This window comes from Ornithodoros turicata, unplaced genomic scaffold (assembly GCF_037126465.1).
Source record: "Ornithodoros turicata isolate Travis unplaced genomic scaffold, ASM3712646v1 Chromosome13, whole genome shotgun sequence".
Lineage (NCBI taxonomy): Eukaryota > Metazoa > Arthropoda > Arachnida > Ixodida > Argasidae > Ornithodoros > Ornithodoros turicata.
The window spans coordinates 4,070,220-4,085,065 of NW_026999307.1; the positions used below are offsets into that span (position 1 = coordinate 4,070,220).

A 14,846-nucleotide genomic window follows, 5' to 3' on the forward strand; every position below is an offset into this window, starting at 1 on the left:
GGACTTGTACTATCTCACCGTCTCATTAGGATCTGAGTGTGTGTATTGGCTTCTCACCGGCTACATTAGTCGAATGGGGATGGCAGCTTGTCAGTGTGTGTGAGGTACGCAATAAAGTGTTTGATCCGCCTGTCGTTATACAGTCAGTGGTCTCGCAATTGACTGCTAGCACCTAATGCGTATTATGGAAACGTACTTACAGGAAAAGTGGCGTCCGTCTTCAGGGAACGCGTTTATGCCGAACTTGCTGTGTAAGAAGCAGACAGCACATTTCATTGTCGCGGTTTACTCAGGAAAATTTAATAAAGGTTCACGAACAAATGCAGATCTTACCCGGATAGGAAGAACACGACATCTGTATTTTTCACCTCGTCAGTTGCTTCATCGCGAATATAGTGGTACATACTCGTAGAAGAGGTCTGCGGCCACAGGCGGGGTTCACCATTTTCGCTCGTCCAGAAGCTTGCACCGTCCTGGAAACGAAAGTATCATAAAAACACTAATACCAACTGAGACACTTTCCTTATTTTTAAATACACGTTTAAAGGGGTTGCAGCAGGTCGTCCCACGTTATCCCACATAGACGTAAAACACGGTTCTTTGCACCGATGTGAGCCTGGACTGAAAGTTTCATAGCGAAGAGGGTAGGAGAAATAGAGAAAATGAACATCGTGAATAGCGTAACCCATATGAACCTGACATCCGTCACATCAAAGCCTCGCGGCCACCAGTAAGGCAGGCACGAGGAGTCACTTGCTTAGGTCTGCCAATTGGAATGACGTCTGCGCTTTGCTCGGGAGTGTGTTCGAGGGCTTGTATTTCCCATTTATACAGTTTGCAATACTACAACACGTACAAGAGTAATTCTTTTTCCTCAGTATTCTGGAGTGCACTACAATACATCCATCATGCAATGAACCCTTAAATATTCGCCTGCTTCCACCTAGTTTATAAGGAGTATCCCTGTTTTCGGTTGTTCGCGTCTGAAACCGCGTAGATATTCTGCAAATTAACAAATCGAGAAGAGCAAATAGAAAAGAATGATTACTGTGTGCTTTTGCGCTTCCAAAAACCCGAGTAATAACGAGGAGGAGATAGCACGGAAATATCTTATTTCTGCCTTACATACTACTATAGGACTGGATGAACACACATTTTAAAACTGGCGTGATAACGAAGCGAGTAGATACATAGTCGGATCAGATACGAAACAAATAGGTGTATAATTGAGTATACACAGCATACGTACGGATACGTAGCATGTACGCTTAAAGCAGCACTCACTTTGGTGTGCATCTTCTTTCTGACGTTTGTGGACTTACGCGTGCAGCTTCGTAACTATTTGAACACGTTGCTTCAGTTTGAAATTGGAGTAGAGAAGTCCATATTTAATTGAGAATTCGAATGGAACACACAAATATCCGTGAAATAAATGAAGACGAACGAAACTATGAAAAATAAATAAATAAATAACCAGCCTTTGTGCAGGTTCTGCGCTCCACCAGGTGGACGATCGCACTTACAGCGACAGGCACATGCAAGTTACACATGCACAACGGCCTGCCATTGTGAGAGGGAGCATACCCGATATTTCATGAAGGTCCCCCGGCTGAAATTTTCGTACACAGGTGGCGCTCCCGAAAAGCTGTTCCAGTTATCATCTCTGAGAACTCTGCAGTGAGCGGCTCATTTTCATACGCTCCTTAATTAAGTAAAGCTCGTAATTTGTAAAGTTGACTTCGCACACTTTCGGAACCGCTGTTTACCGATTGAGGCCCTCAGCGAAAAATATTTGACAAAAACAGAAAGAAACGAAAAAACCAAAACGCGCTGGCTCTTTGTGACTTTTTCGAGTAATTAATTCGCTTTTTGTGTTCATATTTCGTGCGCGCAGCAACCTACCAACACGCTATTTCGCTTAGTAAACCGGCTGCTAATTACGTGTTCATCCGCATAGCTCACACACGGTGTTGATAGAGGATAAGGAATAGGCGGAAGAGACGCTTATGGCGAACTCGGGTGGTCATTTCATGGCAGCACTGCCCAGTGCTCGGAAATTGCTAGGTCGGTGCCAGCCCTGGATCACGGGACCCTTGCCACCCGAACATGGGTGCCATGGTTCTAGCAGTTTTAGTCGCTTGGATCACGCTAGGGCTATCGCGGTCGCTCGTCTTCGGGTTCCGTCCTCTGCTAACCCATGTGAACTTCGAGTTACGGGCCAGTGAGCGCCCTCGCCACCCTTGCGATGTGTATGTGACGACACCGGTAACGGGTTGGGCAATCCGCGGCTCGGTCGCTTTGATACCGGGCGGAAAAAGTGCTCGCTAGCAAATGCATGGCACTCGGAAAGTGGCGCGCGAACATGCGAGATCAGGCAAAAGATAAGAAAAGATCTGCCCGGGACAGCACCACAAGCGATACTGTCCGCTAGAGAAGCAGGGGGAACACCTGAGCGTCTCTTGCGACTGTTCCTTATCTTCCTTCCCTCCGTGTATGAACGGGGCCGACGAAGGCTGCGTTCCAATACCCCGGTTAGTCGACTGCCTAGCGGTCTAACCGGAAGTGCCGCCATGTTAAGTCTCGTTCCAAATCTCGCCAAGTCCGCTATTCAGTGGGCTACCGCCTAGTGCGCATCGACGCAGTCTAGTTATACGCCTGACCATCTGACAGCCGGGATAGAGACGCGCGTTGACGATACCAGCGTGCTCGCTGTCTCTGCTGGCTTTAAATGTAAAGTTGCACATAGTTTCTTAAAACTGCGTAAAGAGTTGCAACACATGTTTAGTTGTGAATGTGACAGTTTATGCACGATGTCCTACAAACTTAGCGCATTAGAGTCCTGCTGCGCTTGCGCCGTACGCATTTCTTGCGTGAGCAACGAGATGGCGCCACAGGCGCCTCGGCTAGGCAAGCCTGTTCCAATAGTGACAAGCTGCCTAGTCAGGCGCCTTCGCGGGCGCGAGGTATTGGAACGCAGCCGAAGTCATAATTGACAACCGGATGGCCAAGCGAAAGAGCGTATTGGTAGGCTGCTCCTCGCGAAAAATACGTAGGCTGATACGAAATAAGTGATAAAAGAAGCACTAAGTGTCAAAGCGGTTCTTTTCTGGAGTATGTTGCGATGAAGGGCTAAATTGGTAAAATAGAGGTCCCGAAAGCGTCTGCACTAAAATTTATAAGTTAGAAGTTTTATTTAATTAATGCACACGTATGCAAATGAGCTCAGTTCTTGGCAGATGCCTCAAGGATGCCCACAGTAAAGAAAGCTTTTCGACAGCACCACCTGGTTAAGAAATATTCAGCCGGAACACCTCCGTGAAACACTTGGTACACAGGATGTTTTAATGATTCTTTTTTTAATTTGTGAGACCAACACCGATGGTATTTTGGCAGGTGGTCATGCGGCCAGGCAGACGCCCTCTGGGAAAGCGCATGTAATTACAGGGCGACTAATTACCTAAAATTCATTAATTAACTTTTTAATTAGATGTACTCGGGAAGTGCGAGACAGCAGAATTTGAGGCAGTCATTATTTGATTCCACCCTCTTCTTTAAAAATCCTGAAGCGAGCACTTACTTTCATATACAGGCTGGTCTACCAACCATGATAGAAATTCATAGTAAAAAACGTATGCCCAGGAGAGACATGCTGTCAAGAGATTTTCTCTGCCAATAATTTTTGCCACATATTGGTAACATTTTAATTTCATTTCAATTGACGGAAAGCTAATTTCTTGAATTGAACTTCATTGAACTCATTTTACTCAGTATTGCACATACCCTCACTCGTTATGCAATGGCAATTGCCGGAATAAATTCGCCGAAAATCCGTGGGAATGAGCCCTTGGCTCCGCCTCTTTTTGACGGCTCTACGGTTTGAGCGCAAAGCTGTGAAGAAAGGATGTTACATTGACACTCCACACGAGAGGGAAAGGGTTACAAGCCCAACCCACAGAAGAGTTCCGCTGCTAGGTATCAGGGCCAGTTCTCACTTGGCGACGCCCGACGCGGCGTCGTGAGCGGGCGGCGGACATAGATGCGCATTTCCGGGATCGGGAGAGGAGAGACGTCGAGCCAAAAAAACTGACATGCCGAACCTCTTTGACGACGTCAGCGAGAGCTGCCGATGACGACAGCTGGCGACCAATTAGGTGACACAGAAAGGCCACGCCTCCTGATTTTTTCGTCTGCTTTGGACGGCGGAATGCCGCTGTGGTGGGAACATGAAAATCGTGCGCGCTGACGGGGCGGCGGACATGTTCCTCTACTTCCGCCGCGCGCTCACGACGCCGCGTCAGACGTCGCCAAGTGAGATCTGGCCCTCAGCTTTGCCCGCGTTAGTTTCAGGGTCGCGCTCGTTTTCCTTTATTCGTTTCTTCCTCAGTGTGTTTGTTTGCTTTTTGGGTGCGCGTGAACTCGCTCCTCCTGTACGCGGCAGTTTTCACTATGACCACGGATAGCGGTCTCGCAGTTTTTCTGCACCACCGTATTGTCATGAAGTAGGGGATCATCTCCTACTTCTTTCAGGACCTTGCCTCTTTGACTGGACCCACTGGCAGTGATTGGGTGTGACCGGCTCTGGGTACTGGGATGGAAACTTCCTGTTGTGGACAGTCTCAAAAATGCACACCTTATGGTACAGGAGCTCACCACCCTAGTTCCTGGAAACATTTCACTGTGTTTGAGGACTGCTCTGTCACAGTCCATACCTGCGGCAGCAATGATCATCCTTGTTTTTTCTTGGTTGGAATACACGGTGCTTGCCATCGCTGCCGTTTACTTGCTAACTGCATTCACTGAGACCGGAGTGCAAAAGGCTCCGAAAATGTATTTCCTTCCCTACCTGTCAACACGTCGGGTGGCCTCATTTTTGATAAGACGTGATTCTTGCACTCACGGCGCGTGTTTGTTCCGTGCGTAACGCTTGTAACCCTTGTCACCTTCGCGTGGCGTGTCAGTGTAACCTCCTTTCTTCGCAGCTTTGCGCTCAAACTGTAGGGCCGTCAAAAAAGTGGCGGAGCCAAGGGCTCATTTCCACGGATTTTCGGCGAATTTATTCCGGCAATTGCCATTGCATAACGAGTGGGGGTATGTGCTATACTGAGTAAAATGACCACGGGGAACCCCTTTCCGCAAAGAAAACGTTAGGTTGCCTTGCGAAATTGCGGAGTTCAATTCAAGAAATTAACTTTCCGTCAATTGAAATGAAATAAAAATGTTACCGATATGTGGCAAAAGTTATTGACAGAGAAAAATCCCTTGACTGCATGTCTCGCCGGAGCCTACGTTTTTTACTATGAATTCCTATCATGGCTGGTGGACCACCCTGTATAAATCGCAAAATTTTCATGTGCAAATGAGCCGTTGCCAGAACTACGCACTTCTCGAGCCTCACATACTACATCACCGCCAGCATGCGTGAGCGAAAAAACAGCTTATCTGACCACCAGATCAGCCGCCAACTCCAATCAGCTGCCTCGCCATAAAACACGTGAACCTCCGACACGAACGCCGGTCGCTAGTTTTGGGCTCGAGAAGTGCGTTGTTTCGGTTTTTGGTTCATTTGCATAGCCGAAACTAGCGACTCATATTTCAAAGTACGTGCTTGTTTTAGGATTCTTAAAAGAAGAGGATTGACTTATATCATGTCTGCCTCCAATTCCGCAATCTCGCGTTTCCCGATTTATGAAATAATGATTTTTGATAATTAGTCGGCCAGTAATTACGGAGGCTTCCTCACAGGATGCCCACCTGGTAACATAACCTCAGCTGTGAAAACCGCACCTAATGTGCTCTCATAGGTTTATTATAAACGTTCTGTAAATAATTTGAAAGCGAAAAAGAAACGCCCTGTATATATGTGAATACAAATAAAAATAATCTTTGTTGTCTTGACGGACTTGTAAACTTTTACCTGCCTTACTCCAGTAGCACAATTATCCGCTTCGGTAAAATCCGTAAAGCCCTATTCTCAAAACACTTCATACTACCGATATTCCGTGTGCAAACAACCTTGCTGCTACAATATACGCTCGTTTCTACTGGGGTTTGTGTAACGACAATATTCCTTCCACCAATGAGTCCATTCTGCAGTGGAATACAGAGACGAAACCGGTGACCAAAAGCTTTTCTCTAGCGTGATACAGCAAAGGCGGACGCGTAGCTGGATCACGTGCATCACTCGTCATTGCAGGTTAACCTAAAGTACGAGATTTCGCTCTCTTTTTTTCTTTTCGTTTGCTGCTTCTTTGTATGTATTTAACATTTGTTTGGAGGTGTTTATGCTGCGTAAAAGGAACAAATATCCACTCACCGGTACTGCTTCAATTTTAACGAGGATAAGTTGGATGGTGATGTTTTTAAATTCCATTAGCAGTCTGGCATTCATCTGAAATTAAGAGAAAGACTAATTTCAGAATTCAATGAACAAAAAATTACGCCGGAAGCGGGATACGAAAGGCAAAAATGCATATTAAGTAACTCAGTGACATCAATATCTCAGACATTCCACACGATTTACAGAACAGGACATCTCTATTCCTGGCGGTATGGCTCTAATAGTACACTTTGTTGAGCGGTCAAGAGAGGTTAGGTCAGAGAAGGTCTATTACTAGTTCCATGAAGACAACAGCCTCAGCTTGGGCGACAAACACAAACCAGCTTGGCTGCGTCTGTGCCATCTTATCTATTACCAAAGCGAAATAAGATCCACAGGGAGAAAACATCCACGGGTGGATCTTCTTTCATTATGGGTCTTCTTTCCTGGTGGCGGATCTTTTTGTGGCGTGGATCTCCTCTTTCGTTTGGGCCGTACGAAGATCTTCGACAATACCATGGAATGCGTTATCTACGGAGATGACACCAGTCTCTCCATTACTGGCACTGAGATGACTGCGCTCATGGAGCAAGGTAGTAGAGTTCTGAACAAATTGCACTCGTGGTCAGGCAATAACTGTTTAGAAATAAACTACACAAGACTAAGGCTGTTGTGTTTCGCTCATAGCAATCAACATGCATCCTGCCGAGTATCTTATGTTCAGACTACTCCCAAATATGTTTCTCTTCCACAGTCAAGACCCTCGGCGTCATTTTTCATTAGCATATATTGTGTTGTGGGATCACCAGTGCGACTATTACGCTCTAAACTGTGTACAGTATCGGACATGATGAGATGATGTCAGTTCCAGCCCATCAAACAGAAGCCGTACACACACACACACAGCTTTTGGTACACATTTACGTTACTGTCATCTTGTCTGGTTAGACCAAGGGCCGAGAATGGTTGCCAATGTGAATGGTGCGGCCGTGATCGACTGCAGGCGACCCCGTAGAGCTGCTCTTTGGGAGGTGTATAGATGGCAGTCGAGGAGCACATGCTTGGTATCCGCCAAAACAGCACAGCGAGAGCAGAGCATCGAGTCAGAGCGGCCGATCAGATGCTTGAAATGCTGATGATGCTTGAGTATTTCAAGATTTTTCTCCGGGACACTGGTCTCCTCTCTACCCTATGATCTGCCTGCGTACCTGTGTGCTGTGTGTGTGTTTTTGTGTGCTGTGGTTTTGCCTACCGTTCTGATGTCTTACTGACTCCACTGGCTATATCCCTATATATCCCTATTTAGCATCGTTCATCACCTCATCATCAGGACACATCACATCCTGCCCCATTGTGCCTTGGGGTAGTGGGCCGCACCTTACGTGGCGAATTTCCCCACTCATTATCATTAGCTTATTTGTTGTTGTTGTCATCTTGTCTTGGGAAGCGGAACTAAGAAGTCCGTCAGCCACTTAGCAACGCTGCAGAAAAATGCACATCGACTTGTGGCAAACCTTCCACGCATGGTCCATTGTTCTTTGTCAAGGATAGTGTTTCAAGCTTTTATTCACTGTACGAATACCAACTCCTGGTGTTCGTGAATCGGAGATGCGGACATCCTTAAGTATTAGGAATGCCAAAAAGAAAAAGAAGCCGAAACGAAGGCGCTGGCGGACGTTGTTCTTGCTGTGCCCGCCACTCAAGCAAGTGTCAAAAGGGCGTTTTCTGCTCTCAATTCCGTACTATCTGACCAGCGCTCTAGCCTTGCACCCGACGTCCTCGAGGACAGTGCGTTCAGCCCGTTCAGCGTCCACACCTGCGTATTATGTGTGTTTCTAAGAGTTCAGCACTTGCATGAGAGAGTCTACACACACACATATATACAGTGTGTCTTTTTTAGGCGATACAGATTTTTCATAAAAAAACTATAAGGGCTATAGACATGCTGTTTTCACTTCTAGCATCTCTGGGCCGGCGGTCGTTCTTGGCCGTATGTTGCTCGACCGTCAAATGACTAAAAGCTACGAAGTTGTTCCAATACGAACATCTGTTCCTTTCGATGACCTGACATCGTAGCCGTTTTCAGAACAAAAATCGGTTCGGTAGATCGTCCGCAAAAAATTCGTGAAGGAGCCCCATTTTTTTCTTTATTTTGTTCATTGCGCATCTTCAGAGACGCGACTTTCCTTCATCCCCAATGTGATATGGTGAAGGAGCCTCATGCGTCGAAGATGCCGCCACAGTGCCGCCTCATGCGTCGAAGATTAGTTCTAATTTGCGGAAACAAAACAAAAACAAGTGTATCGGGTGATGCTATGGGAACTGCCCTTATCTTGTATTGCATTTTCTGTTAATCTTTTTCCAGGACGCAAGAGGCGACAGTGTGCTCTTTCGCCCTTTCAACATTGGGGGCAAAGGAAAGACGGGTCTCTGAAGATCCGCCAAGGTACATCTAAACTGGTAGCGAAAACAAGCGAAAATGCCAAATCAGACCCATCGGCAAGGCCACCAGCAAGAAGCGCGAGCGATCCTGGGTGTTGACAGTAGAGGTACTGTAGTAAACAGAAAAACTTTACAACATGGGCGTGGCTTGTGTGTGTACTAATAGGTTATTCATAATTTCAATGTAGAAATAACTTTCTGTTGCTCCGCTCGTGCACATATACTAAATCATCTACCACCCGAGTACACTTCCGTGTCCTGCTCCCTTTGCGCATGTGTCACAGTGGGCGTCTTTGCGGTGTTTATCCGTGCATCTCTGTGTCCGTGCCGTGCATGGTGCCGTGTGTCCGTGCATTGTAATACTGAGTTGGTACACTTTTTGGGTTAAACAGGAAACGACGTTCACATCTCGAAGCTGTAGACCAAGAACCACTTGTGTGAACAGAAAAATACAATGCATCCCCTGTTGCTGGCCCCGCGAAAAAAGAAGTGAAATGAGTGCTAGCAGGAATCAGCTGTGCACCAACGATACCACATTTCGTTGCAATTTACCTATAATAGTCACTCACTGAATAAATGCAAACGTCTAATCGCTACGTGTACGTGTAGCTCTAGGAGAGAAATGGAACTTAAGTGAACCTTCCTAATTTCTGTTGTTGTCATCACGATGCCCTTAAGTCTGGAATTGTATAAATCTGTTATAACTCTATGTATTTCGATTTGATATGCGAAAAAAATTGATATTTAATTAAACCTGATGCGATTTATTCTTCTGTATTCTCGTCTGGTGTTGTTGCTTGGGTGAGGGAAAGGGTATACAACGCAAACACAGTGCGCAAATTTAAACGTGCCATGGCTAATTATGCACTACTTAGTATTCATAGCGGTGACGTCATCCCTGACGTCATTTATTTACAATGGTAGTAGTCCGCTCAACGGATGGATGGCGCTGACCGTCTCTATCATGGCGTCATTCTGAAGACACAGGGGCCTATGGGAGTTGCGCTACCTGTTTAGATATACCTTGGATCCGCAATGAACAAAATAAAGAAAAAAAAAAGGTGTTCCTTCACGAATTTTTTGCGGACGATCTACCGAGCGGATTTTTGTTCTGAAAGCGGCTACGATATCAGGTCATCGAAACGAACAGATGTTCTCATTGGGACAACTTCGTAGCTTTTATAATTAAAAAGTTAACTAACGATTTTTAGGCAATTCGTCATTTGACGGTCGAGCAACATATGGCCAAGAACGTCGCAGGCCCAGAGATGATAGAAGTGAAAACAACATTACCCGTATTTACCAGTCGACTTAAACCATTGGTTTAGTGACGTCGGGTTTAAATCGATCACGTGATCTCTCCGGCTATGAAGCCCCATCCAAAGGGTTGACCACAACGCATGCGCATTATTCACATTGTCACGCGACGGTTGAGGGGAGGGAGAAACTAGCAGACGACAGGACTGCGAAGGAGGGAAGGCTCCTGTTTTTTTTTTTTTAATTATTATTATGAGGTTGTTGCAGAAGAAAGTTAAGATGGCGCTGCTGCAGGTGGTTGCGGATCAGGGTATCGGTAATCGGTGGTTAGATCTACCTCTGTATCTGTTAATGACAAGCTCCGCGAGATATGGTTGTTATGGTCGCTAAAAAGGCGTACATAGTGAGCGTTTGCCATGTTATTTGAAAAAGAGAAGTAGGTATCCTCGCGGAGGTGATCGTTGTGCTATTGTCAGTGTTTGGTCGTCGATTGTGGTTGCGTGTAATAATTTCAGCCGCATCGACCATCGCTTATTTATCGTCTGTTGTGCAATATGTGTGGTGAACTGCAACGATCAAGATTGCCTCTCGATTGCTGGGGCATTCCAGCAGCGTCCTTTATAAGCTTTCGAGTATGGTGTCATGAGCGCAACGTGTGTGCAAGTGTTTGATCACTGTGGGCTATGTAAACAGAAAGAAAGTTGATGCAAGAGTGGCCTTATGCTGCATGGGACTCCCACACGCACAACTTTTACGGTGTTATCGTTTTAAGAAATCGACGTGATACTTTCAACGTGTCACAAACGTGCAACGCGTTAGAGTATCTCTTTGCTGGCTGTGTTTCTTTGGAGCGCAACTGATACGGAAAACGTACTCAGGGTGCTGCCTTGTTTACGTCCTCGTCCTGTGTGTGTGTGTGTGTGTGTGTGTGAATTTCGTTTGTTTGTTTAGCGCTGTTTTCGTCATGTTACCCAGGGCGTCCTTGCTTGTGAGCGTGGAAGTGTTGTGACCGCCTGTCAGAGCGGTGCGTTGCTGTGCTTAACTCTGACCTCTTTTATTTCTGCATTTCAGCATATCAGATTATTGTAGAAATCACTAAGCACTAAATTGATTGTTCTGTTCAACCCACAAAGACTCATCGTTACGTTGTGACTGTCACTTGCTCAGATGAAATTTCACGAAATAGGAACATACCTAATGTATATATTTGTCATTACAGTTACTGAGAATATTTGTCATTTGATATGATGCATTCGACATTGTTAAAATAAATGGCCACACTTTAGTGCCAGTAGACTACGTCTGAACCATTCATGATTTGTAGTTTAATGAGACCATGTACACAAAATATAGATGTCAAAATGAACCAAATATCTCATAAAGAAGGAGGTGTTATACCAGTTTCACGAGTGGTGTTTAAAGGATAGAGCAAACAGGAACGGACCAAAGAAAACACATACAACAGCTACAACATCAGCTACAAATAACCCTGTGCTGTTATTTTGTTCAATAATTGCATTGTGCTTATTTCTTCAACTTCATATATTATTGAGGGAACACTTTTATGCAACTGGTTCGGGACTTACACATTTTCCATGCTTTACTGGATTGCAGACATCCTGAACTACACACTGTAATTCAAACAACTGGGCATTCAAGGATTACATGTTTGTATCGCTCATGTTTGTGACCTGCCTCTACTAATTCTCGTTCTTTACACAGAATATAAAGCTCTGAAAAATTATTGCGCAGGCTGCATTTCTGCACTGTGTGGTTATGCAGTTTGACTGTACAGCTTTGTATTGAGAGATCTTGTGCTATTTCTTGAGAAACAACACAGTGGAATATCAAAGCAAGGCACACCTAGAGGTGCTCATTCTAGCATAAAATATCTGTAGTAGCACCAGTAATGGCCAGTAGCTAACTACATGTAGTTAAACTACTAGTTAAACTACCTGATTGTAGTTAAAAAGTAGTTATCAACTACTTGCGGAAATGTAGTGGCAACTACTAGTTAAACTGCCATTTTAAGTAGTTAACATCAGCAGTTAGGTTACTGAAGGCGCCAACTACCGATTTTGCCGCAAGCTTTACGGCGGAATTGTGCTTCCGACTTTTATCTTGAGCTACTCGTTTGATGAGAACGGAGGTGTAGAGCAATTGTGTCGTGCATGTGTACTAAATCTTCACTTTTGTTGCTTGTCTAGTGAAACCTTATTTGCGGTGAAATAATTCTGCAACTTAGTTTATCGCCTACTCACAGAAATAATCCCGCCGCAAGCTTTGTATTTGACGATCGCAGCAATGGCTTGAGCCAAAGTTTATCGTTGCTTGTGATTCATATTTAGGTGTCCAAGAACACTACAAGGGATTGGTGTTGATGGACAACGTTAAGTAGTTATAGATGTAGTTAAACTACATTGCAGTAGTTAAAAAAACGTAGTTTTAACTACTCCCCTGAAAAGTAGTTGAACTACTAGTTAAACTACTCAATCGCAAAGTGGTTAGTAGTTATAGTTAAACTACTGTAGAAGTAGTTAGTGTCCATCACTAAGTAGCACTGATCATTGTCTGCTTGCTTTCTATATTGATCTATAGCAGACAGTGAGATGAAGTTCACAATGGACAAATATGCACAAATAAGCTCACACAAAGAAAGGAATGTAACTTGAAATCACGTGCATCTTAGCTACAATGTGCTGTATTACTTTTATAAAAATTTACATGTTTGTATATCTTTGTTCCACAATTTCAGTTATTTTTTTAGCCACTTTGGTAGTTGCCACTTTGTAGAGGCGGACATACTCATCCCGTTGTGTCAACACAAATCTATGCAACTGGACAGTTTAATGTAGTGAGCATGGTGTACTGCATCATGAAGGACAAAGTTTGGGAGCAGATGTATGGGACATAACACTGAATTTGTAGTAAAATAATACAGATGCCTCTGCCTGACTAACCACCTCACTTCAGTAACGAGTGATGAACATGCAGTCTTCAGGCAACTTCAGGAAATTAATACATGATGTATGGGGAAATGGTTCAGAAGATTTACAGGCACACAAAGCAACAGTTTCACAAGTTCCGGCCAAATGCATTATGTTGGCGCACAAGATAAGCATGTAATTATTTCGTTCCACTTTACTGAACTTTATGCACCCCTAAGAAAATGAAAGTGTGGGAGGAAAGGAGGGTTCTGAAAAGAAACAGAAGTAGTGTGAATTTCCCGTTAAAAAGAAATGAAAACTTCCACACACATAACCACAAGATTTATGAACCTATGGCGAAGCAAGCTCTTACACAGACATGTTTCTCGTGTGTTACATGAAAGTCAGTTGTGTTGGGGATGGCATGGTATGCGATAAGCCTCAACTAATGCCAGCCACATATTTGTATAGCAGTAAATTTTCTTCACATGTGGCTTTGAAGAACTGCTTACTTTAAACAAAATAAATAACCAGGTGTGACACATGTACATTCTAATGTCACAGGCATTTGGTGCCAGTCATTCAGTGAAAGTAGTTTGCATGAGATGCCACATATTCTCCTGGTGACGATCATGGGGAAGGAAGCTTTCCAGTGATAAATGTATGTCATAGTGTCGTGCATTGCAGCAGCATTCAGGCACTGTTTCGCGTGACAGATCCATAGATGTTAAAATCGTTTGTCATGACGCTGATGACACAGTCTTAGTTACATCCGAATTTTGTTACCGTAGTATTCCCATATTGTGTATACCCTCCACTCACTGGTTTAGGGGTGGAGTGCGAGTCAAAGCAGAGGAGAGTACCCATTCTGCGTAGATATTGTACAGGACGTGTCATACGGGAAAAACCGTGGACACTTAGCATGCACCTGAGCTGGTGTAAGGGGAACAAGTTGTAACATAACTGAATGTACAGTGAAGTACTACACATATGCATATCAGAAGTGGATATATCAGAAGTGGATATTGGTTTGGTTCACTATTTTTGAACTCAGCTATTCAGAACACGTTGAAGACAGGCACAACACCAGATTAGAGGCATTCGCGATAAATAGAAGCATGATTGTAATGTGCATGCGGGAGTATATTATAAATCATGTAGCATGATTCCATAGGAATGCGTTTTCCCATTCTTTACCTGTACAGGATATGAGACTACACAACAAGAGTGCACTGATCACACCAGTGTAAAGCTGCTGTGTCGTCAAGCAATTTTTAACAGTCCTGCTCACAGAAATAATGCAGAACAGCATGCATACATTTTAGCTTGAAAGAAAAGCCTTGAGCTTCAGGAGACACAAAAGGGACTCTGTTTTTCTGTTTAGTGCTATATTCACACTCAACACCTGAGTACATGGATAAACTCTATGGCCATATGACAGCTATCAACAACATAAAAGAAGGAGAGCTAGTGTAGCATGGGTGTATGTTTACCCTGCTTTACTACTGTCATCAATATCCACACTGAACACAGAAATTAACGACGCAGCCATACGGCAACTGTCTATAACGTAAAAAAACGATAGCTACTGTTAACATGGGACCGTGCTCTTTCACGTTCTCGTGTGCTCAGTGTATATACAAACAGCTGCACTGGCAGGACAAATCTGTACCCATGCTAACAGAAGCTAACTTTCTTTTAAGTAGTTGACAACAGTCACGTGGCCATGCACTCATGCTACAGTTATGACAGAACCACATTTCCATTTTGATGTTGCGTGTACCAGCTGGCTACTATGTTTTATTAAATCTATCTGGAAGGTGTTATATGCAGTAATTGCAGTTGATCTAATTTTCAACTTCAAGTGCAATGCAATAATGAGCAAGGGAGCTCAAAGTTTCTGT

General features: G+C 44.3%; 1 protein-coding gene across 1 annotated transcript in view; it reads right to left on the reverse strand.

Moving 5' to 3' along the window:
* Positions 1 to 329: 329 nt before the first annotated feature.
* The window catches only part of LOC135372086 (uncharacterized), a 30,620-nt gene continuing 16,103 nt past the window's right edge, over positions 330 to 14,846 (reverse strand). Inside the window, exons 4-5 of the mRNA XM_064605809.1 lie at positions 6,314 to 6,388; positions 330 to 473 (exon numbers count right to left, since the gene is read on the reverse strand). Coding sequence (XP_064461879.1) covers positions 330 to 473; positions 6,314 to 6,388 — 219 coding nt within the window. The remainder of the gene's footprint in view (positions 474 to 6,313; positions 6,389 to 14,846) is intronic.